At 41.7% G+C, this 25,840-nt stretch overlaps 1 protein-coding gene across 1 annotated transcript; it reads left to right on the top strand.

The window, feature by feature from the left end:
• SHISAL2B (shisa like 2B) lies at positions 1-21,208 on the top strand. The gene is made up of 3 exons (XM_058680085.1): positions 1-337; positions 5,403-5,560; positions 19,431-21,208. The coding sequence occupies exons 1-3, from the start codon at positions 147-149 to the stop codon at positions 19,562-19,564; spliced, it is 483 nt and encodes a 160-aa protein (XP_058536068.1). The 5' UTR covers positions 1-146; the 3' UTR covers positions 19,565-21,208.
• The last annotated feature ends 4,632 nt before the right edge of the window (positions 21,209-25,840 follow it).

Here is a 25,840-nt window from a genome sequence, read left to right as displayed (position 1 = left end):
CGGGGAGGGAAAGGCACGGCCGGCCCAAGGAGCCTGTGCGCTCAGCAGCCGGACCCGGATCGCAGCAGACGCTGGGGGTGCTCGGGCAGGCACGGAGCGACTCAGAGGAGGGGAGCCTGGCGTGCCCCTGCCAGCCTGCGCGCACGATGAGCGAGGCCAGTCGCCTGTGCTCCGGCTACTACAGCCTCAATCACAGCTTCGTGGAGCCTTTCCAGTGTCCCCGGCGCGGCGAGGGGGCCGCGCTCCGCTACTGCTGTGGCTTCGCCGACCTCAAGTACTGCTGCAGCGAGCCGGGCAGCTACTTCCCCTACAAACACAGCTACATGTGGAGCCTCAGGTGGGCAGGGCGGGCCAGGCGGGGCGGGGAGCCAGCCTGTGCGGCTGACGGCTGGGTCCAGGTAGAGTCCCCGAGACCCTCCCGGTCGGGTCCCTGGTGCAAAGCGCGGATCCTCCCAGGATGGGTGAGGGCATGGGAAAGCAATCTCGCCTGACTGGAAACTCCTCCCGGGAACCGGGAGCCCCGGCTAGACGGGCACTGCAAGAGCGCGGGCTCCACGTCCAGGGCGCACCGCAGGGTCCGCCAGGACTGGCTCTGCTCGGTCCCCGCACGCCTGGTGGGACCCGGTCGCTCTCTCATTTCGCTTCCCGGCAGGTGGCTCTGCTGGCAGACAGGGAACAAACATGTAAGTTAAGGCGCAGGCTTTAATGTCTCTTTGGGTTTAATTTGCTCATTTGCTGCAGTTGAATAGCAAAGAGGCTCTTTTGGGACCCGCTTTGAGATGTTTTCAAAGATCAGAGCAATTTAACACTTTTTTGTGTGTGTGGATATCAAGGAATTAGGTTTGTTCTTCAAAACAGCCTAAAGGCAGTGTGGGGGCTTTGTGCGCGCCTGAGTGTCAGTGTGTGTGTGTGTGTGTGTGTGTGTGTGTGTGTGTATGTGTGTTTGTGTCGCGCGTACGTTATACTTGGCCATTTTTCTTTTTTTTTTTTTTAAGATTTATTTATTTTATTACAAAGTCAGATATACAGAGAGGAGAGACAGAGAGGAGGATCTTCAGTCCAATGATTCACTCCCCAAGTGAGCCCAAAGACCGGTGGTGCTGTGCCAATCCGAAGCCGGGAACCTGGAACTTCTTCCAGGTCTCCCACGCGGATGCAGGGTCCCAAAGCTTTGGGCCGTCCTTGACTTCTTTCCCAGGCCACAAGCAGGGAGCTGGATGGGAAGTGGAGCTGCTGGGATTAGAACCAGTGCCCATATGGGATCCTGGCGCTCCTGGCGCGTTCAAGGCGAGGACTTTAGCCACTAGGCAACACCGCCAGGCCCTATACTTGCCATTTTTCACATGATCTGACCGAGAACCCAGACAAACAGAGCTTTGTTAGTGGTCATGATCGCACACTCTAGAACCCCACCCCCCACCCCTGTTCACACCCAAGCCGTTTGTTCACTACTGGAAAGAGAATTGGCTTTCTCTTTCTTATTATTGGAATTTTACTTACTCAAAAGGACTGCCAATTTTAAACTTGATACTAACAACTTTATATAGGGAAGAAATGGGGTCCCAAGACAGTGAAAAAGAACTACAACCCTGAAGTGGTAGTTTCTTGCAACATAATTAGCTTAGGTTTGGACCAGGGAGAGGAATTCTGTTAGTAGGAGGTAGAGTTCCACTTCCATCAGCAATTTCTCTATCTCTTGGAACACATGCAAATGAAGACATAGTATTTCTTCAGCAATAAGAGTAAAGGGAATATACTGCAACCTTCTTTAAAAATAAAAAAAGGCCCAGAAGGAGTGTTTATCTCCCACTAAGTTCAATTCAGTTGTGCCAAGCTGGGGCAGATGTCAGAAGAAAATGCCACCATATCCGTAATAGATTATTTGGAGCAGAAGATTTGGCTTTTTGATAGAAAAAGAAAACCATGATCATCTTTCTCTGTGTGCAACCTTTGGAAGTATTAATGATGGCAGAAACACCTCTGCCAGAGATTGGAAATTCCTAAGTCAAACTCAATTGGAAAATGTGCCTGGGATTTTCAGCATAGTTTCTCAATCGTTCCAGAATGATTCTGAAGTGATAAGCAGCAGAGGACAGAAACCCTTCCTAGGTACAGAGGAGTGCAGGGTTTGCTTGGGGCTTCTTTCATCACTGACGGAAGGGATGGTGCAGCTCAATCCTGGGAAATATGAAAAGTAAGGTAACTGCTAGTGCCAGGTACCAGTGTCAGCCCTTAGACCCAGTTGAGTTCCCGAGCACTGGGGACGGCAGGGGGAAGTACATTTATTACAGCTTCATTTGCCTCCTATTCTCCGCTTTCCATTTCTAATTTAAAATAGTCCAACTGTGAAAAATATTCCGAACTCGCTACCCTTTATATTGAGAATCAGCAGCTGCCGGAGAGTTGCAGAGCCAACAGGCACCAACAGATCGGCTGTGTTAGTGCGATAGCAGCTGCCCATGGTGAAAAGCACCTGCCACGTGGTGCGTAATTCCTCTTCTCCGATTCTGGCCCAACCCATCTTTCCTCTTGCTATGCATTCCTAAGCTCTGAAGATTTTCTTGGGTAGCTGTCTTCAGAAACTAGGAAGACCAGAGTCCATTTGAAAGGACTCCACATAAGTGGATTTCCAATAAACATTTGTTGAGATAAGGATTTTAGGAAACTTCTAGAGCTCTCTTTTATACGTGCAATGTTGCCATGTGACATTGAAACAGATTGCCAAGATTATGAAGAACATGCTTTTTATGAGAAAACAGAACTAGTGTGTTTTATTTTTCCTTCACATTGCATGATCTAGTTTCTGAATTTGCACACTGAAATTTTGCGATGTATATAAGGGTATATCCAAAAGTTCACGGAAGAAGGGAATTGAAAAGTAAGTTTATTTTGGTGCAAAAGGTTTTTCAAAGTCATCCATAGTTTTTTTTTAAAAAGAATATGCATTCATCATTAAGATTTCTCATATGTTCAACTGAATTAGGAATTTTAAATTGAATAAACTTTTTTATACTGATTTTTAAAATAATCAGGTTCATATCTCAGGAATCATTCCAGATGGCTAGCCTTCTGTCTGCCTGGGCATCCAATAATACCAAGTGGATTCGATTTCCAAGGGTTTGTGTGTAGTGCAATGATTCTCTGCTGTGATCCATAAAAGTCAGCTTTGGTGCAAACAAGTATAAATGAGTCCTTGCTAGATGTAAGGACTTTTAAAAAATTAATCTATTCTAACCATTACTTTTTTTTAAGATTTATTCATTTTATTACAGCCAGATATACACAGAGGAGGAGAGACAGAGAGGAAGATCTTCCATCCGTCCAATGATTCACTCCCCAAGTGAGCCGAAACGGCCGGTGCGCGCCGATCTGAAGCCTGGAACCAGGAACCTCTTCCAGGTCTCCCACACGGGTGCAGGGTCCCAAAGCTTTGGGCTGTCCTCAACTGCTTCCCAGGCCACAAGCAGGGAGCTGGATGGGAAGTGGAGCTGCCGGGATTAGAACTGGCGCCCATATGGGATCTCGGCGCGTTCAAGGTGAGGACCTTGGCCGCTAGGCCACGCTGCCAGCCCGAGAGGTCCATTTTCTTTTGTAATGCCTTGTTGTGGCTTAGAGTATCAGCGTACAGTGTCTTTTGAGCATTGAAATCAGTGGCTGAAATGCCATGTGGGATGCCCATGTCCTACACTGGGACTAGCTGCCTGCATCCAAATCTCAGCTCCACTTTCCATCTAGCCTCCTGCTAACGCATACCCTGGGAAGATAGCATGGATCTCCATCACTCAGCAGGGAGATCTGGATGGGGTTGCAGGCATCTGGCTTCAACCTGGGCTCTCCCTGGCAATTGTGGGCATCTGGAGAGCCAATCTGTGGACGGCAAGCCTCTGTCTGTCTCTCATTCTCTCTGCCTTTCAAGTAAAGAGAAAGCTAAAGTTTTAATGCTCTTTCTTCTATATTTCTAAAGGAAAAGTTCAACATTTCTTCATTGCCTTTGCACAAGCAAATATTTATTGTTTACTCTTGTTTGGTGACGGTGGTATTTCCTTGCAAGAGATATTAATAATATGGATGTATTTGTTTGAGATTCTTTTGAGGTATCTCTAGACACTCATGCTCACCTGACCTTCCACGTATAACATGAATTTATACTTATCCCTATTATTATGAACGGATACATTCCAGAGGACTTTGAGACCCTCCAGGAAAATATGGTACAAATAGAAATTGGCCTAGGTCAAGACTTGCTGAGTAAGACCCCAGAAGCACAGATATTAAAAGCAAGATTAGATACATGAGTTTTACAGCGAGCTAAGAAGCTTCCACACAGCGAATGAAACAATTAACAAAATGAAGAGGCAACCAACAGAATGAGAGGAAATATTTGCAAAATATAAATGTGATAAAGGATTAATATTTAGACTATGGAAGGAGTTCAAGGCACTTAATAAAACCAACAATCAAGTTAAGAAATGGACACGGATAAAAACAGACATTTTAAAAGCATGAAATATACATGGCCAACAGAGACATGAAACCATGCTCAGCATCAGTAGCCATCCAGGAAGAACAAATAAAAACGACAATGAGGTCCCACAATGAGGTCCCACTTCACTCCAGTCAGAATGGCTAGTGTGCAAAACTCCCAAACAATTCATGCTGGGGAGCTTGTGGAGGCAAACAAATGCAAACTGGTACAACCATTATGGAAAAAAGCATGGAGATTTCTCAGGAAACTAAGAAAAAAATCTACCATATGACCTAGCTGTACTACTCCTATGAAAGAGACACACGCACTCCCATGTTTATAACAGTTCAAGTCACGATAGCAAAGACATGACATCAATCTAGCTGTCTGTCCACTGATGAATATTTATATATGCACCATGGGATACTGAGCCATAGAAAAGAATGATATCCTGATATCTGGGACAAAATGGAGGCAACTAGAGATCACTATGCTAGGACCCATGCGGACAACCTAATATATAGGAAGAGTATTAAAATCACGTGGAGGGCATATCATTTTGTACTTAGTTATATTGTTTTACTGAATCATACTGTCTAAATAGCAAAGTACACTTGAAATGCAATGTAGAGCAGGGGCAATAGTGAAGACTCTATTAATAGTGTGTTGTATTTCATTTGTGGGTTGGCTACGACTGTGACCAGAAGAAAAAAGTTCACTTACCTAAGCACTTGTGTACATTTGTTGGCATGTACACTTTGTCAATCAAATGTTTAAATGGAAAAAAATAGAGAGAGAAAGAAAAGGGGACCTGTATATTTCAATCATTTATGGTTTAGGCTAAGATAGAATCTGTTTATTGATGACTGAGAACAAGAATGAACGACGTTTAAAGCAGTTCTGGTTTACGTGATGTGCTGTTTCTCCCCATCCTCAGTGTGGGCGCTCTGATTGGACTGGGAATTGCTGCCCTCGTTTTACTGGCCTTTGTCATCAGCGTCTGCGTCCTCTGCTATTTATTTCTCTATACAAAGCCTCGGAGGTTAGACAGTGGCCTTAAACTTCAACACCTGGAGGCGCTTTCCTTTCGAGAAGGTAATCCGTATTCTTCTTTATTTCATTTGATTTGATTTTGGTCAGCTATTAACTGAACTCTGCCCAAAGACTAACCAGTACCTGAGCAGCAGAACATGCTGCTAACAATAAACACTTTCTGAAAATGCTGTTTATTACATGCCTTTGTAAATGTACACATTGAGTCAAACTTCAATGATAAAATACCTTAGGGAAACTATGTTCAAGCAGATGAAATGGCAGCCTGTAAGAGCCGGTCCATTAAGTTCCTTTTAATATTTGTACGTTTCAGTTATCAAAGCTTAGCCTCTTCAAATTCTGAAATTTTATTTTTAGAGAGAGGCAAAAAAGTCAAGTAGAGGAACAAAGTACCTGATAATTGATTCTCAGTGTGGCGCGTCTTCAGGTTGCTTAGTCAGTGGCCAGTTAAGAATTTACCTTTGTGTCTACTGTGTGCAGAATTTGCAGGAAGTACATAAAATAATTCATAGGCATATAAAACAAACAAAAAAAGAAGAGTCTTTGTTCTCCACTGTTGCATAGTTTGCAAAATTAAAACAGTGGTGCATGTATATACATGTAATATAATTATAAACTAGAAAGTAATTGTCATGTGTGGTCTATGGAACTGGGTCTAATTATTTCAACTATAAAGAGTTAGTGGTCATAATTATGAAATTTAATCAGAATTGTTAATATGAATATGACTTTTCAGATTTTGATATATGTTTAGAATACACATCATAGAACATTAAAACATTTTGAAAAGCTTATGAAAATGAAATTAAAACATAAATTTATTTTGGTGCAAAAAAATTCAGACTTCATGCATACCAGGGGTCTTGTAAAAGTTTACAGAAAATGTATACTATGAAGATACTATGTATGTATTTTAAAAAGTTTGCAGCAAAGTAAATGTTTAGTTCATGCTTGTGAATATTCTGTATTGGTATGTACGTATATGTAAGATACTTACGTATATGTTTATATAGAGAATGGAAATATCAAATTTTATAGAGTGTAGAATCTATGTATATAATATATAAATGTATATACACATATATAAATATATCTACACACACTAGGAATGACACATAATTATTGATCTTCTTCTATTTGGAAAGACACCAGTTACGATGCCCGGCTCCAGCCCTGGAGTGCTCAGCTTGCACACTCAGCTCTGACCCCTGAGTGCAGCTTCCCACCACAGCAGATTCTGAGAGCCATCAGCAATAACTGCCCTGCCAATCACTGGGCAACCTGGATCCATCTCCCTGACCCTGGCAGATGGGGAATGAATCACTAGGTGAGGGTGCATACTAACCTCTCTCTCTCTCTCTCTCACCTACACCCTCCCAAATACATTAACAAATTTTAGAGGACGGTGCTGTTGCCCATGGAGCTAAGTTGCACCCACACGAGGGACCCAGGTGGAGTTCCAGATTCCTGGTTTCAGCCTGGTGCTAATGTAGCTGGCATCCTGGAACTGAGCCAATGAATGGAAGATCTCTTTCTCTTTTCTCTCCCTCTGTAACTGTGCCTTTCATATATATATCCACACATATATATACATATATATACGTACACACACATATATATCTTTAAGGTACCACGGAGCATTCTTGTCCAATGATATATTTTAGTTGAATTCTGAAACTTACCACGCTCACAGTGCATAACCGACTATACCACCACCATGCAATTGTACATCCATCAAGTTTCCTTCCCTACGGAGCTCAACTCTCCCAGAAAATGTCCTCTGTCACAGAGTCAGGCGCCAAATCCCTTGGCAGTTTTCTTCCTGAAGCGGTGTTTGCAGATTCCTTGGCTGAATCCATAGATCATTGGTTGAATTCAGCTACAGCGACTTACACAGGTTTCTCCACGGGCAAATTGTGCCTTAGTGATCATCAAAGAACCCGATCATAAGATCAAATTTCGTTTCACTTGCTTAGATCAATTGAAGTCACAGTCCTTACATTTTACTGCGCAGAGAATCATTTAGGGACTGTGGTAAAACACCAATGCAGTCTGCATTTTTAAGTAGGTGGCTGCTCTTCCTGCTTCTGCTCTTGCTGCCTTGTTCTGTACTTTTCCTGCTACAGCCAATGCAAGACTCTGAAAACCTGAGTCAAGTCAAGTCCATCCTCCGCTCACAAAGCCTTTGGTCATCTACTGGTTCATTTTTATCTCGTCTCCTTATACCAGACTGTACTGGCCCATTGTGATTCCTTGATGCCCTTGACTCTGGGATTTTGCACATGCTGTCACCACTGTCAGGGCTGCTCTTAGTTCAGATATCTGCACGACGTACAGCTTTCATTTGTTCAAATTTTCCAATTTTAGTCTATGTGCTGCCAAAGCGAACACTCGTTTCTTCAAATCTTTACTCAAAAGTCATCTCCCCAGGAGCTCTTTTCTGGTTACTTATCTGCTTTTTTTTTTTTTTTTAAGATTTTATTTATTTTCATTGCAAAGTCAAACATATACAGAGAGGAGGAGAGACAGAGAAGAAGATCTTCCATCTGATGATTCACTCCCCAAGTGAGTGCAACGGCCGGTGCTGATCTGAAGCCAGGAGCCCAGAGTCTCTTCTGGATCTCCCATGTGGGTGCAAGATCCCAAAGCTTTGGGCCATCCTCAGCTGCTTTCCCAGGCCACAAACAGGAAGCTGGATGGGAAGTGGAGCTGTTGGGACATGAATCAGCACCCATATGGGATCCCGGCGCATTCAAGGCAAGGATTTTAGCTGTTAGGCCATGGCGCGGGACCCTGCTTACCTGCGTTTTAACAACACCCTCCCTTCGATGGTTCATATCCCCTCCCTGCTTTCTTTCTCACCCATTTACCATACCATAATTTTACTTACGTAATGTCTAAGTTTTTCTCCTCTCTCGAGTATAAACTAAGCTCCAGGAAAGTAGATTTGCCTTGTTTGTTCACAACCCGATCTCCAGTGCCTAGAACACTTAACAGGTATTCCTTGAATGAACTGAACACAATAGCATTGGGTATCCATTGTCTGTAATATTTTGAGAAACACAAATTGCTGTCACCAATATAAGTCAGCAAACCTTCCTCTAGGCAATGCATTGTGCTAAATAAGAATTGGCTCTTTTTACTGATTTAGCTCAAGGACTGCTGCAAAATCTCATTGCATGTTGGCTGTGAGAGCCTGAGCACCAGAATTACTCAGTGTGTTGATTCGTGTCTTGCGGCCTTATTGCTTTATACCTAAGGAAGAGTGCTCATGTGCTCCTTGTAAAGTTAGACGACACTGCTCTCTTGCAATGAAACAGTCTCGCTCTGTCCCTCTCAAAAATGTCATTTTTATCAAGTCACTAAGCTAATTTAATATAGCTTTCTGAGTGTTTGCTGTCAGGAAGGTAGGGTTCAACATGATGAGTGCCTTCCTGCTGCTTTCAAATGCAGTAATTCTCATCCCTTCAGTTGATTTTAACCCAATCAGACACTGGTACATAGTAATGCCCACCCACCTGCCCTGCCCACCCCCGCCCCAAGTGCCACTGGAATAGAAAGAGAAAACAATTGATAGTTCAGTCTGCCCGTTAAACATTGCTGTACCCTTGGAAATGCACGCTTCGTCACGGTCATGCTCCCACCTGACTAGAGACACTAGTATTTAAGCTATTGAGAAAACAAGTCTGGCTTTTTCTTTTTTTATTGTATCTGAGGAATGTCTTAAAGGTTAGGAATGTAAGTAACTATTTGCATAATAAGTCAAGCACATAAACATTATGTCAGAGGAAAATTAGTTGTACCAGTTATGGCTCTTCTCTATCAAAATTATGTGTTCTTAAGAGTAAACCTGCTAGTTCTCTAGACTAAGTTTTAGAATTGAGACAGCTTGCATCACTGGCAATTCGAATGGCATAAATGAAAACAAGTTTTCAGTCCACACACTCCAAGCAGACACTAGATACTTTTCTACAAAAAATAGTCTAAATAATCTAAAATAACCAAAGCTAGGATTATTTTGTGAAGGTTTATTGCATTTCACTTCTTAAAATGTGCACCGTGTAAGGTTTGCCCATTTTGGACTGTGCGATGAAGCCAAGCCTGGTAGCAGCCATCAGTCTTAACTGGTCTCTACCTCCAGGGTTCACTCTGTGCAGAAGATCTTTGCTAAACAACCAATGACCTTTAAAATTGGGTCCTGTAACCATTTGCTTCTTTTGTGTAACTTTTGTGTTCTGGGTTATACACATTTCGAAAGCTGGTTTAAAGGAAACCTGGGGCTTATAAATTTGGCCTGTATAAGGACATCCAGTTGCTATGCACTAACCACCTGGGGTGAGGGCTAACTTTAAGGTTGCGAGAGCATGGAAGTCTGGTAGAGACACAATTAGCGGGTGCAGTGTTGAGGCTCTGCTTCTTACGCTTTTCCATCAGAGCTTCCTTGAAGGTGTCAAAGCAGAGAATTTGCGACCCTAGAATTCAAAGGGGGAGCGTGGTCAGCCCTGCATTAAGACTGTGAATGTAAAATTATCAGAAACTTCCCATATTAAAATGTAGGAGAGGTTTTAATTTGCATAAAATAATGCCTTGATTTAATCTAGTAACATCTCCCTGTGATAACAGAGGGAGAGGAAGCTTGGTCATCCTGTGACACTGAATGTCCACACCTAGAGCTCTAGCCGGTGGGGCTTGATGGGAGAAGCACAAGTTTGGGATGTAAATTAGAAGGCCAGAGATCATTCATTTTTACACGTAAGACTCTAATATTCCTGGAGTCTTAATTTTGGTGTAAAATGTGAAGTAGAGATTCACCTTTTTTCTTTTCCCCCAAATAGTCAGTTAGTTGTCCAAATATTTATTGATTGCAACAGCTTTCTCTTGCCAAACTAAATGTCAATTGTCGTAAACTACTACAGACGCTGGTCTGTTTTGACACTATTTTCTAATAGATCTATTGATTGATTTGAAAGGCAGAGAGGAAGGAAAGGGAGATGGACAGGGGCAGGAGAAAGAGGGAGGGAGGGAAATGAGGGAGGGAAGAAGACGAAGGAGAAGATGAAGAAGGAGCAGGAGAAGGAGAAGAAGAAGAAGAAGAAAATCTTTTACATGCTGATTTGCTTCCCAAATACCCCAAATAACTTAGTCCAAAGTCAGGAGCTGAGAACTCCATCTGGTCCCCTATGTCGGTGACAGGGACCAAGAACTTGAAACATCACACACTGTCTTGCCAGATACCTTAGGAGGAACAATGGATTAGAAGAGAAATAGCTGAATCTTTTTTTCTTTTCCACTGGGAGTCTTTCTTGTTGTTGGGGTGCAAGCGAGATCACACCAAACAAGTCTAAGATATATTAAGCAGTCTTTATTAACTAAGCTTGGTAATAACAGGGCCACTAGAAAGAGCAAATCACAGCAATCCGGAAACTCCAAGAGGAACAAATGGTCATGACCCTGAATTCCATCCATTAAGCTGAGGACCTATGTCCCAGTTTCCCCTACAATAGAAGTTATCCTAAGTGACAAGCAATGAATAACCCGGACACACAAAGCTGCGACATTCACCCCTCCCTCCACCGGCCTTTCTCCCCACATTCTTCTACTGCTAGGCCTTGCCTCTCCTGGAACTCCCAGCAGCACACAGACCAGAAATAACATGGCTATCTCCATTGTCCCACCTACACAGTACACAGGGATCACGCTCAGGGGGTTGCATGTCCTGGTGAGGCCAGAGCAACGGAAGCATATGGCCAGGTCAAGAGGCATAGCTGGACCTTGAATCTGCATTCTGTTCTTAGAGGTCAGTGTTGCGAATGGCAGCCTACTTTACTGTGACACAACACTGACCCATAGACTTTCTGTTCCTTTAAAATGACCAGTGATTATTTCAAGCTACTAACCTGCTTTGAAATTACTATCACTATATAGTTTATTTTAATGTCTGATTAGGAAAGAGACCAAGCTCTCCCTTCCATTATATTTCTTCCTCAAAACTTGTTAGGTATTCTTGAAATGCTTACCTTTCTGAATATTGTAACCATATCGTCAGATTTTAAAAATTCAAGTAGTATTTCAACATGTTTCAAGTCCAACTTCTAGATGATATTATGGGATACATTTTTAAAGGTTTTTGTTTTATTTTTATTGGAAAGGCAGCTCTACAGAGAGAAAGAAAGAGAGAAAGATCTTCCATCTGCTGGTTCACCCCCCAAGTGGCCACTACGGCTGGAGCTGAGCCCATCTGAAGTCAGGAGCCAGGAGCTTCTTCTGGGTCTCCCACACAGGTGCAGGGTTCCAAGGCTTTGGGCCATCCTGAACTACTTTTCCAGACCACAGGCAGGGACCCGGATGGGAAGTGGAACAGCCAGGACAAGAACTGGTGCCCATATGAAATCTCGGTGGATGCAAAGTGAGGATTTAGCCACTAGGTTACTACGCTCGGCCCTATGAGGTACAATTGTAAATGCCTTAATAACCCTCTAAATGAACTCTTTTAAAAATTATTAATTAGGCAGCCAGATTATTTAACTATACCATTATATGTCTCATATGGCTTTTAAAGAATCTACTGAGATCCTACCAGAAAATTGGTTGAATTTGAACTTAGTGGCGTAAAGGTTTACCTGGGTCCACCCTGAAAGGAACTTTCTCCTTAAAAATAATGAGCCTCAATTTTCCTGTGACTGCTTTTGTTCTTGCAATGTGAAAAAAACCACATTGCTCAGCACAGCTCCTGCTACGTTTAGCATTGCTGAATGTCTAACACAATCCTCAGGGTGCAGGGACAGGCAATCCTAACTGATGTTGGACCCAATAGTAGAAGCCAGGCTTTCCTTGTGATGTATTCATTGAAATGACTCAAAGTATTAGCAAATTCCCTTTGTCAGCTTTGTTAGTCATTAAGTGGTGGGAAGAATTTAACAATGCAGAAAGGGGAGAAAATGATGAATTATGGAAAAAAATAGAGTAGGAAAAATTTTCTTAATAGAATGGTCCTCACGCAGTGATGGATAGGTAAAGGGCACGTCTAAGATTCTTATTTTCATGTTGAATTTTTCAGTGTTTATGATTCTTACGCAAGAGCAATTTTTAAAAATCCATGAAAGTATGGAATTAAAATGTAAGTGTATTTAATGCAAAATAGTTTTGAGATCCATGCAGTGTTTTCCAAACACACATTTTAATAAATTTTTGAAGAACACTTCGTGTGCATGGATCTCAAGTTTTATTGCATCAAACCCAGTGTATCTTTTAGCTTTATTTCTCATGAATAGTTTGAAGTTCTCTGATATACACTCGAGGGAAAGGTGGACTTGAATGGGAAACATCTTCTTACAAAATAAAACACATGTTCAGGGTGCAAATTTAAGATTGTTTGTGTAATGAATGTAACGTGTGGATTTTCTGCTGTAATGAAGTGATCCAGAGACATAGTATTAGGAAGATGTACTAAGACTTCAGAATGGCAACACAGAAGCCAGGACAACACAGGTAGAAACTACTGAAGATGGTTCTGCCCATGGCCAGGAGATAAAGAACTGCAGAACGGCTCCCTCGCCCACTGTCTTGATATTTTGAGATAGCAGGCTATAGCAGCGTCTTCAGAAGCGTGTAGGATACATAGATTTATGATGAATGGCTCTGAACATAAAATGTGCAATTTTTAATTGCTATCAGGCAAGCCATGATGAAAACAAGTAGAAAATGAATTTTTTTTTTGACGAATTGGATTTAAATTTTGGCAAAAGCCAAACTGTAAATTAAATGCTAGCCTGGGAGGAATAGGATTGAAGGAAGGTTAAGCTTTATATCAGATGGCCCAAAAAGAAACAGGAAGTGCAGAAAGAGCAAGGGATGTCAACCCCGAAAAGAAACAGGATGTCAGCTACCAAGTGCGTTACATCAGGAAAACTTCATGAGGAACAAATCCCTTGGGAGCTGGATGGCACTCTTGATTTCTTATTTAAAATCAAATCCATGTTAAACCCTTCTGACAGAAAAGAGGCAGGTGGTTTTTGTTTTATGTTACCTGACTTTACTGGTTAAGAAATTTGTTTTCTATTCATTAAACTCTAGGAAAACTTTTTCCTTCTTTCTCCTTTTAAAAGTATCTCACAAAAATGCTATCTGGTCTGACCACCCATTGCAGCTGGGTTTCCACGGATCCAACTAGTCTCAACCACAGGGTTAAGCATGAAAAAACGTTTGGAATTTTATAAGCTGCAGAACTACAGCCATCTCCATGGGTGATACTGATGTTCGCAACAGATCTTGTGTTCGCATAGCAATTTTTTTTAAGGTGAATTGCTCTGGCATAGGAAGTCAATCCAAGAAATTATCTCCGTCCTTAGGTTATTTGAAAGACTCAGTTGCCAAGTAACTACAGAGTCAGGGCTGGAGAGTGAAGGTCATTACAAGTCCTACGTGAAGAAAATTCTGCGATATTGGAACGGAGTTTGCTATCATTTAAACCTCAGAAGGAGTAGGCAGGTTAGACAAATTGCTTAAGTTGCCGGAGAGAAACACAAAGGAAACTCAGACTATCAGACTGGAAATGCCTTGGAAGGAGCCCCCCAAACAACTAAGTTATCACTTCACTTCCAGAATTTGTTTTCCATAAAACAACCAACCAACCACTCTGTGACAAAGCCTATTGTGCAATTAAAACATGATGAACTTAAGTATGGTAGGCTTAAAAAACACGAAAACCTTGAACAACTCAACATTACTGTTTTCAGGTGTCTAGGAATTCCATACATTATTTGCAAGTTTAGGTGTTTAAAACAATGCATATGTAAGATGAAAATGGAGACAGGTATCTAATCTATTGTAGATAATGTAGAACTGATTTCCATCTCATATTATTTATCTTTCATCTTTACCAGTTATGATATTGAAGAGTGAAACCATACTAAGCAAGGGAAAAATAAATAACCTATAAATGTCGCTTCGGCTTTCAAATGCTATACAAGAATTTTTTAAGGTCTCACTATAGAATATTTTGCATTAAAGTGCTTGGTAGCTAAATATTTTTAAAAGTTTCCTGTAAATAATAGTCAACTTTTTTCAGTTTCATATCGTTTTCATGCAAACTTTTTGCATACAACTCTGCTTGCTAATTGGGTCAAGAGCTATTTTCCAGCTATTGTACATTAAGACTGGATGTTTACATGGGCAAGATCAGAGCTGCAGTGAGATGTCATCCTTCTAAACTAGTAAATAATATTACACTCAACCGATGAAATTGATCCAAAATGCTGATGTTCTGAACTGACCCAAGAAAGCAGTACACTTGTAGAAAAGCATTGTATGAGGCCTGGCATGATAGCTTAGTGGCTAAATCCTTGCCTTGCAACTGCTGGGATCCCTTTTGGGCACCAGTTCATATCCAGCTCCCTGATTGTGGCCTGGGAAAACAGTGGAGGATGGCCAAAGCCTTGGGACCCTGCACCCATGTGGGAGACCCAGAAGAAGCTCCTGGCTTCAGATCAGCTCAGCTCAGCTCCAGCTGTTGCGGCCACTTGGGGAGTGAACCAGCAGACAGAAGATCTTTTTCTCTGTGTCTCCTCTCTGTATATCTAACTTTCCAATAAAAATAAATATTTTTTTAAAACAAAACTATATTTATGTAAATTACTATTTTAATCATACTTTTATGTTACTTTATTTTTCCCTTTTCCTTTACTTATATTGTCATGATACACTTATATGTCAGAACATTAGATCTGTAATCGTGAAATGAATGACAATGCCATTGTAATAACTTGGGGACAAGTCGTAAGACAGGGATATAGGGAGTGAAGGGAACCAGGGATGGGGGAGAAGGGATAAACTCCTATGTGTGTGAACATGTTTTGAGGGGAAAAACAATTAAATGTTGGAGAAAGGCTGCTTGGCTAAAAGGAGAGACATCACTCCAAAAGTGTAGTCTTGCCCAAAGAACTCAGGCAGTTCTGGGGCAGATGTCAAACACACGATGAACGAGTAGCCGTGTTGAAGAAAGGCGGCTGAAGCATAAGATATAGTTGGTAGGGCCTGGAAGAAATCTGGGGCACAGTGCGGGGCAGCCCATTTTGGAAGCTGGGTATTTGTGTGTGTGTGAGAAATGCCTCCTGCAAGGTCTGGAGCAGTGGCCTGAGCTAGGGCAGGCAAGCAGGCCCAGAGCCCCAGCATAATCAAGGTCAGATTTGACCCTGCAGAGCCTAAAGCTGAGAGAGGCTGATGACAAATACTAGGGCTAAATGCTAAGGTAAGTATTTACTACATCATGCTGTTGATTGCTTTGCTTCATCAAGTTTTTGTTAATGAAAAACTTTCTCAGAAATCAGCTTTTAAAATTAAGCGGCTATCAAATACCCCCATTCATCATTTAGCAATGCCACTGTTACTGGGATTTTGAGTTACTTATGTATTTCTGATGTTGAAACAACCAGGGAACATATTTATGTATGCATAAAATATTTAGATATTTCCTATGTTGGTATCCTTCAGCCTTTTATGCTCTGATGAAATTATGAGTAGGAATATTTCAGACTTAAAAAAAGGTGTACCTGTGTATACTTCCATCAGCTGATGCCATTGACTAAGAACATTTTATCTGTGTCTAGTTGGGAAAGGAAAAATAGCAGCTTGCCTTTTGAATTTCTATTTCTCTCTGATTAGGGAGCTTGAGGATTTTCTCATGTTTATTATACACCATTTTTTCCCCATCTTTTTCCTCACAAGGAGGTGATAAAGTTTCACATACTGCTATCTAAGATCTCATTCTGCCGCAGCACCCGTTGGTTTGCAGAGGAAGGAGGGCAGAACAAATTGATCAACTACCCCAGCGACGCTTGACAGCACACTTCTGGGTAAATGGAGACTGTGAGGTGGACTATGTCAGGCAATTGACGTTGGAAGGGTTTCCTCATTCTTGGAGCACCGATATTAAAAGTATCTCAGAACTATCGAAACCACTTGAGCAGAATCCTCGGAACATGCTCCACATTGGGAACCCTGGCATGACATTGGGTTCTGGGAAGGCTGGGCGTGGTCTCTCCCATTGTATCCTCCCCTTTCCCAGATACAAGAAGAAAAAGAAAATGTATAAACAATAGTCTTGCCTACTTTCCTCTGATCCTCGACCCTTCCTACCCTGATCAATTACGTAAACATCATCAAAAACAAAATTTAAAAATATATTAAAAAAATAAAAAAGATCTCATACTATTTTTGAGTCAGTTGTGAGACATTTTTTCCCAGTTGACTGTCAATCTTATCTGTTGTCATCCATGATGCTAATATTAAACTAAGACAAACTGTCAAGCACATCATTTAATTAATTTGTTCAACAAATGTGTTGAATATTTGCTGTAAGGCATTTCTTTTCTAGAATCATCAGCGAACAAAACAGCCATAAAAATCCTTTATTGTGTGGCACTTACGTTTAGTGGAGACAGGCAATAAATAAGATTGATAAATATGCAAATTTTGTTAAGAAGAAGGTGCTGTGAGAAAAAAATGGAGGGCAGAAGGAATTGGAGTTGGGAGAACGTAGGTTGCCATTTTGAATAGTGTTTGGGGGGGCCCAGTGACAAAGTCAGCAGAGGGCTGGTGCTGTGTGGTGTACCGGTTAAGCTTCCCCTGCGAAACCTGCATCTCACTGGGGCATTGGTTTGTATCCTGGATGATCCACTTCTGGTCTGGCTGCTTGCTAATATTCTGAGAGGACAGCGGAGAATGGCACAGGCACTTGAGTCCCTGCACCTGTGTCAGGGACCCCATAAAGCCTCCTGGCTTCAGATGGGCTCAGCTCTGGCCCTTGTGGCCATTTTTTTTTTGTGGGGGAGGGGGTTTGGAGGGCAGCAGACGGAAGCTCTCTGTTTTCACATAAAAATCTTTTTTTTTTTTTTAAATACACAAAGTTAGAGGGGAAAAAAAAAGCTAAGCAGAAACTTGGAAATATTTTGCATGTGGCTCGTGGGAAAGAATACACTAGAGAGAGTAAATTGCTAGTACAAAGGGCTCGTGTCTGGAACGCGCCAGAAATGTTTTGTCAAAGCAGCTGGAACAAACTGGGGAGAAAAGCAGAAAAAAAGTGCAATCAAGAAGATACACGGTGTTATGAGATCCTTTCAACTCCTTACTGCGAAGGCTTGGGCGAAACGTAGAGTTCTGAGTGGAGAACACGATTTATACTTTTCCAAAGGATCAGTCTGTTATATTGGACATGGGATGGTGGCAGCAGTGAATGGCTAAGAAGTGGTCTGAATATTCTGGAATACATAGGAACATTATTAGCAGGGTTTCTAAAGAATTGGCTGTAGGCCGCGAGAGGAAAATGCAGTCAAAGAGAAATGAAGTTACTGGTGCACTGGAGTTTCCAGCAATTAAGAAGAGGAAGCCTCCAAGTGCAGTGGAGTTTTGGTCTTGTTTAATCTGAATTTCCCTAGGAATAATCCTAACTTCAGGTTTGGGTTAAACTGGAGACATCAACTGGAGGTCAGAAGATGTCTGGGCTGGAGATGCTCACACACATGTGAGGGTCAAAGAGACCAAAGGCAGTGTGGGGGCTTTGTGCACGCCTGTGTGTGTGTGTGTCACGTGCACGTTATACTTGCCATTTTTCACATGATCTGACCGAGAACCCAGACAAACAGAGCTTTGTTAGTGGTCATGATCGCACACTCTAGAACCCCACCCCCCAACCCTGTTCACACCCAAGCCGTTTGTTCACTACTGGAAAGAGAATTGGCTTTCTCTTTCTTATTATTGGAATTTTACTTACTCAAAAGGACTGCCAATTTTAAACTTGATACTAACAACTTTATATAGGGAAGAAATGGGGTCCCAAGACAGTGAAAAAGAACTACAACCCTGAAGTGGTGTAGTTTCTTGCAACATAATTAGCTTAGGTTTGGACCAGGGAGAGGAATTCTGTTAGTAGGAGGTAGAGTTCCACTTCCATCAGCAATTTCTCTATCTCTTGGAACACATACAAATGAAGACATAGTATTTCTTCAGCAATAAGAGTAAAGGGAATGTACTGCAACCTTCTTTAAAAATAAAAAAAGACCCAGTTAGGGAGTGGAGCAGGCACAGGAAGCTGAGCCGGGAGGCACTCACTCCCTAGGTGGTCTGGGAGAAGAAAATCAACCAATGAGATGGAGAAGCAGCAGCGGCGAGGGAGGAGTGGAAGCAGAAGGGTGGCATCCCAGAAGCCAAGGAAAGAACAGGGTGAAAGGCTGCTGACACGATGAGACGAATCCAGGGGCTTTGCAACCCAACACCAGTGGCTTCTCCCACTGCATTCTATGTGTTTACATGATACTTAACTACAGCTGAAATCTTACACTGGTGAAATGAGATATTCTTTCCATGATTATTCAACTTTTCTGATACAATTGAGTAACAATCCACTTCTTTGCCTCTGCTAAGCAAAGATCTGTACACCTGTACTTTGCTCATGTTGGACGTTCTTCTCAACGCAGTGACTGAATGGCCCTGTGGTACAGATGCGTGTGTGTGTTTTAAATGGCTATGATGGCAAAGCCTTAAGAGAGTTGCATATTGTTGTGATTGGCTTATTTGTGGCTTATTCACTAATATGCAAATAATGGATATAATCACATTTTCATGAAATGATCCAGAAATTGTCACCTCTTTAGCAAATGTATAGTTTTCTCCTGAAAAATGGACAAAGAAAGATAAGCATTGCAATGAAATTTCGCCTCGACTATCTTCCTTATCTAACCTTCAGCAGGATATGTTTAAGAAAAACAGCTTTGAAATGATTCAGTTCTCAGTTGTCCACACAAAATGCTTAGGATATATCTTCAATATGGCTGCAAAATCACTGAAGCACAAATTTTCATAACTCCAATTTTGTCATCTTTTCAAATAATCAGCTCATTTCTGGTTTGTGCATTTGCAGGCAACCCAAGCAGAGAGATTAAAGCCGTCAACTCAAACGTAGCATCCAATTCAACCAATGAAACATCCTACGAAGCTGATGATGTAGTTCAAGAAAAAGTCATGGATACAGCACAAATCAACATTGTGTATTAATTAAAAAGCCCTGTGTTCAAAAAGCTAAGGCTCATGGAAGAGATGCAGCAATAAAAAATACATTTCAAATATAGTCGGCACATTGCTTTTCAAGCATTCATCACTCCCGAAAGTGAGACCCAACTGCATTTTTCAGTATTCATTCAGGATGTGAGTTTACTCTCACCTGCTAATTAGAATGGTTTTGTATTACCTCAAATTATGCCAACTCTTCAGGAAAAATTACAGAACAGATCAGTAATATAACTAAACCTATCTGAGTTTATCTCAAACTACTAGCATTTTGCAATATTTTGTACTGGCAGACAATTATTTTTTAATAAGAGATGGTTTTGGATAGCTGAATTGTTTTATGATCCATGAGCCCATACACAGTCCACTGTATTTACAAAAGCTGACATTCAATAACAAAAAAAAAACATGTATAGTTCCCATAATAAATATTTTGTATTATTTCAAGTGATAATCACAACAAAATTTCTTCACTGATAAGTTTCCTAAAGAATTTTTGTAAAGTTAGAAGACAAAATAATTTCTTCAGTCCCATTTTCTGCTTTCACATCAATACCAGTTAGTCATCTTGAAATAAAAGGTTTTTGCAAACTAAAATTGTTCCAAGATTTTTATTCTTACAATGTGATTTCCGTTGTAAGAACCTAGGCCAGGGTTTTCAATAGAATTCATCAGCAAACAAGGAGTAATTTTGAGCCAACTCTGCTAGACATATCCATTGTTCGGTATAGTCCCTGAGGTCAGGATTCTGGACTACACAGGTGCTGAACACAGCTTCCCTGGTCTGATGCAGAAGGCTTTCTTGTTGGGCACGCAGAGTTCCTGGAAGGTAACTTCCTGAGGCAGCACATTCCTCCAGAGAACAGTGAGTACCTTCTAGGGCAGCATTCTCAAGACTCCTTCTGATGGAGATGCTCCTTATCTGCATCTCATCTGGAACAGTAGCCACCTGCCACATGTGTCCACTGGTACTTCAAATGTGGCGAAGGCAAATGAAAACTCAGCTTTTACCTTAGATTCAGATAATCATGTTTCATATCTGATCATGACTGCAATGTCCTATTGCCTAAGTGGGATTCCACATTTCAAAGGAGTACTATTTGCCAAGGTTTAAACATTAAAATTGTTTAGTGTTTGTGAAGTGTTAAAGCTGAGAAATTACTGTTAGAGAGATGACATTTTCTGTGGTCATAACAGCCTAGGCAGGTATTTGATCTTTTATACAGTTTGGGTTTTTAAAAAAATGATCACAGAAAAGTTGCTATCTTCATAAAAAGGAATTTATAATTCTACTACTCTATTGCCTGAGGTCAAAATGTGGTTTGTAGAAATGAAGGCACCGAGAGTCTATTTTTGTGCCTGAAAGGCAATAGCCTTTGCAACATCTGACAACAGAAAGGGACTTAACACTCAGGACCAAAAACTTCTAATGTATACAAGTGAAATTGACATCTCTCGATTTAATTACTGTTGATAGGGCTTGCTTACATTACTATAATTACTTAACTCATCATTTAGTGAAGCATTAAGCCTATGATTATAAATTAAATATTATCACAAACATTAAAAGAGGGAGAAATTCTTAGAATTGTGTATGAACCACATGAAGTCTGTTCTCTGTGTACTAATCAAAATTAAAAATCCAGGGCCAACAAAATACTCATTACTGCAAACCATTCCCCAACATGTGGGAGAGGCATAGATAATGCAGCTGGCCATGGCTGGATGTGTCATGGTTTGCATACCAGGAGGTGTACCCGAATTTTCTGCCACCGCAGTTACTTCTAGAGGAGTTGGGAGGAGACAGGGGAGGTCACAAAATGCCAGGCTTCAAAACTGTGGTACTGTCACACTGGCCTATGAAGACTGTCCTTGGGTGCCAACTTCTCAGAAACTTCAAAGACCAGAACCAAGATCAGCTGGCATCCCTGAAGTGCTGCTACTGTGGCAGTCCATCCCTAGGTGAGCTGGGGAAGAGCCACAGGGCTTCGCCAGGGCACTGCCATGTCCCTCTGTGAGGGACAGATCAGGACACACACTAAAAGCAACGAGTATTATTGAATTATGACACAGTGTGGCCTTATACTAACACAGTGATCAAGTTTGTTTGAAGCCAGGTAACAATAATCTGACGTAAGTCAACAGCAACACATTCGCCAGCTGTTTAGATGTAGGAGAGACAGTACCTTTATGAGGCTTCAGACCACTTCAGTCCCTTAATCTTTGATAACAGATCATAGGAAAAGTGGACCCAGAAGAAGAGCAACTAGGAATTAAACAATTTCTGTGATTTTTATTTTTCGAATTGTAGATAAGTAGATGAAATAAAATCTTGATACAAGTAATTTCTCCTCTTAAAACTTGTTAATGACATCTCACTAAGTACAGATTAAAACACAAGTTCCCAAACATGGAAGGCAAGACTTCTTTCCCTTGCTCTAAACCTAGGGTGGCATCCTCAGTTCTGAGCGCCTCCTTCCTGACGTCATGCACCTGCAGCAGGACTGCGTGATTGTTGACAGGCACACAGCACAGCCTCTGCTGCATTCTGTTCCCAGTACTCTGCCTGGAACTGCCATGACCTCCACCCTCACTTTCAATCAAAACTCAGTCATTACTCCCCACGGTGATCACGTTCAATGCCTCCAGACTAGGTTAGGCTTCCACCAACTCATGTGCATGTCAGTATTGAGCTTATCTCAACATTTGTGCTGGGGCTGATGTGGAGGCGTAGCAAGTAAACCCCCAGCTGCAGCAGTGTCATCCCATATGGGAGCTGGTGTGTGTCCTGGCTGCTCCACTGCTGATGCAGCTCCCTGCTTACGGCCTGGGAAAAGAGCAGAGGATGGCTTAACTTGCTGGGCCTCTACACTCATGTAGGAGTCCTGTAAGAAGCTCCCGGCTTGGGATCAGCTCAGCTCTGGCCATTGCAGCCATTTGGGGAGTGAACCAGCAGATGGAGGATGTATCCCCCCCTTCTCAAACCTGCCTCTCTCAGAGAAAACAAGCAAGTCTTAAAAAAAAAAAAAAAATACAACTTGTCCCAATATTTCTTCCACTAATGAAACTGGGATCTCTTTCGGGGAAACAAATGTGTCTAATTGAGCTCAGTGCCCTGGTTTCTGGTTTAGTGAGGCTAGGACTCCGAGACAGTCTTATCCAACTCTTCAGTCTGGTTACCACTGGAGCTGGCCTACAGCTACCTTATTTCAGAAAGGAGCAAGTGCAGACACACACAGTTGTTTTATTCTCACTGTCGTTTTGGCCTTAGATAACCAAACATAGAAATGGAGATGTGCTTATGGAGAACCAGGAATCTCTGAGACTCAGCCAATCGATGATACAGAAACAAGGAAGCAGGAAAACCGATGGGAGTAAGTCCATCAGCTCCAAAAGTGCTCAGATCTGATGACATCAAAATACAAATTCTTTCTGCATCTGGCACAAACGAAATACATCAGGGGGCAAAAAACAGCCTATCATCTGTTTCAAGCAGTTGAACAGATTCCATATTATATAAAGCTGTCTTTATTACTATAAACTGTTAGCTGCTTATTTATAACTTCTAAAATTAGTTTATTAGTACAATCTCACTGAAACACCAATAAGCAGATATAGTGATATGGACATGATCTCCGAGACATGATCATATTTGGACACGAGCACAGAGATAATCTGTACAATATTTTATAGATAAAAGACAAAAGGCCAGGGCAGTTAAATGTCTTTGTTACAGGTCACAGTGGTTGGAATGGACAGGACTTAGATTTCTATGAATACATTCAGTTTTCCTCCCAAACGGTGCATGGGATGAAATTTCATGAATTTTATCCTAAAACATGCCAGCAGAATTTGCATTCAATTCCAATAAGATATTAAGAGGATTAGTAAAAATGCGGCATATACAGATAATATCATCAGTTATGGTAACAGTAAAGACAATTTACTTAGGAATAACTCCAAGGCTCTGGCTCCTCGTCTCCGCGTCCTGCTAAGTCAGGTGCTTGATGGCAGCAGTGACCCCTCACAATGTGAGGCTCAGGTTGCCCTGCTGCCTTCTGGTCCAACCCCGGCTGCTGGGGGCACCTGCGGAGTGCTGGAGCAGATGGCAATTCTTTTGATCTCTTTCAAAAAACCAAATTCCAAAATTATATCTGGGGAAAAACATACTGACCTTTGACACTTGCCATTTAAATATTAGTAAATGAAGGTTTTAATCTGTGGATCCTTATTTTTTTTTTTTTTGCCATTCTTAAAACAAATGAACCAATTTAAAATAATTATAGTTAACAGCGATAAAATTTACAAAATAATTGGACTTTCATTGCAATTACTATCATTTTTTTAGATTTATTTAATTGTAAAGTTAGATATACAGGGAGGAGAGACAGAGAGGAGGACCTTCTGTTCGCTGATTCACTACCCAAGAGGCTGCAATGGCTGGAGCTGTGCCGATCTGAAGCCAGGAGCCAGGAGTTTCTTCCTGGTCTCCCACGTGGGTGCAGGGTCCCAAGACCTTGGGTCGTCCCTGACTGCCTTCCCAGACCACAGGCAGAAAGCTGGATGGGAAGCAGGGCTCCCGCAATATGAACTGGCACCCATATGCGATCCCAGCGGGTGTAAGGCAAGGACTTAGCTGCCAGGCCACTGCGCTGGACCCATTACTATTATTCTTAACCATTTTATAGACTCAGGGAGGTGAGGCAATCCTTCTGTATGTTGCACCTTACAGTCATTTTTTAAAAAACGTATTCAATCTTAACAACTATACTATCCTAACATTAGTAGCAAAGACAAGACAAAATAAAAATCCAGGAGCTCTGTGTTTCTTTCCTAAGAGCAGACAACTGTTGAAACACAATTCAAAAGACTAAACTTGGTTACAGGTAAGCAGGGAGCGTGAGAGCTTCCACGGCTGCAATGCCAGGAGAGGGCTGTGGGTGCGGCCTTCACACATGCAAGCATGTTAGAAGTTCTGAGGCTCTCCAGGTTTAACTGAGGGTATGCTCAACAAAGGAAGACTCAGTAACTCAGTACACCCGTCCGGCTTGCGAGGTAATTGGACTTACCTGATCTCACCATCAGAACTCCCGCGCAGCCACGTGTGCAGGTTCACACTTCTAACGTGTCCGCGAGCACCACACGAGGTACCCGCAGTCTCTGGTGATACGCCGGAATAATCAGCGGACAGACAGCTGCCAAGGCTACAGCACAGGAAGCATCTAACTTATGGGCCACAGGGGCTACCAAAACAATAAGTTCAAAATATGAGAAACATCTATAGCTACCTTAGGTGTTTCAAAATGCTTACTCATATAAACTTCCACTGGTACATAAAGGCTTTCATGATACCATTCCACGGCTCACGAGTTTTTACAAAGCACAGGATAAAATTCACAGTTCTCAATCTTTGTCACTCTCACGAAGATATGTTGCTGATGCAAGAGGGAAAAAAACATTCTCAGTGTGAGATCTGCTTTGAAGCCGCAAATTATTTCAGACAAAATGAACACATGCTCACTTTTATAAACATTTTCGACGTTACTCACAGAAACAAGATTCATACAGCACAAATATTACATAAAGATCAGTTGCGTTGAAGATGCAGATGTCTTTCTAAATAAAAATGTGTTTGAGGTATCGCTTTAAGACATGCCAATATGGCACACCGGAAGTCAGCCAGGAGTCTCTCCCCAGAGAATCCTGAGCCACACACAACAGCTCTGTGAGATGGACTAGCGGCCAGGGCCTGACTAGTTTCTCTCAACAAGTCAGGAAGATCTTAATTGCTATGAAAAAAAGAGGCACAGACTAGAATTCCGCTGTAAACGTTTCCATGATCATTTTCTTGCCAATACTGTTCACTGAAAAAGTCCTGGTTCAAACCAGTAAAGCTTTACCTCCTATTATATAAAAAAGTCTTAAACACAGCAGTGAAGAACTGCACTTTGTACATTATAGTATATAAAGCTATTAAATATTTTCTGTGTCAAGAGCAAAGTATTAGCTCCTACCTAGCTTTTTTCACGGCTAGGTGGATTACCTGGACTGAACGGAACGAAGCCAATTCAAATCAGCTTAAGCAGTGTTTAACACTACTCAAGCACAGGGAGACACAGACACGACAGTGACATGTGCTGCGTGTATCAACATGTACACATGGAACACTGCGAGCATGTAATGGGCTGATTTCATACTTCCTATCACATTAAAAACATGTGGTCAGAGCGATCTAACGGTCTCACATACCAAAAAAAAATTTAT

The sequence above is a fragment of the Ochotona princeps genome, chromosome 23 (genome assembly GCF_030435755.1).
Source record: "Ochotona princeps isolate mOchPri1 chromosome 23, mOchPri1.hap1, whole genome shotgun sequence".
Lineage (NCBI taxonomy): Eukaryota > Metazoa > Chordata > Mammalia > Lagomorpha > Ochotonidae > Ochotona > Ochotona princeps.
This window is presented reverse-complemented; position numbering and strand designations above follow the sequence as displayed.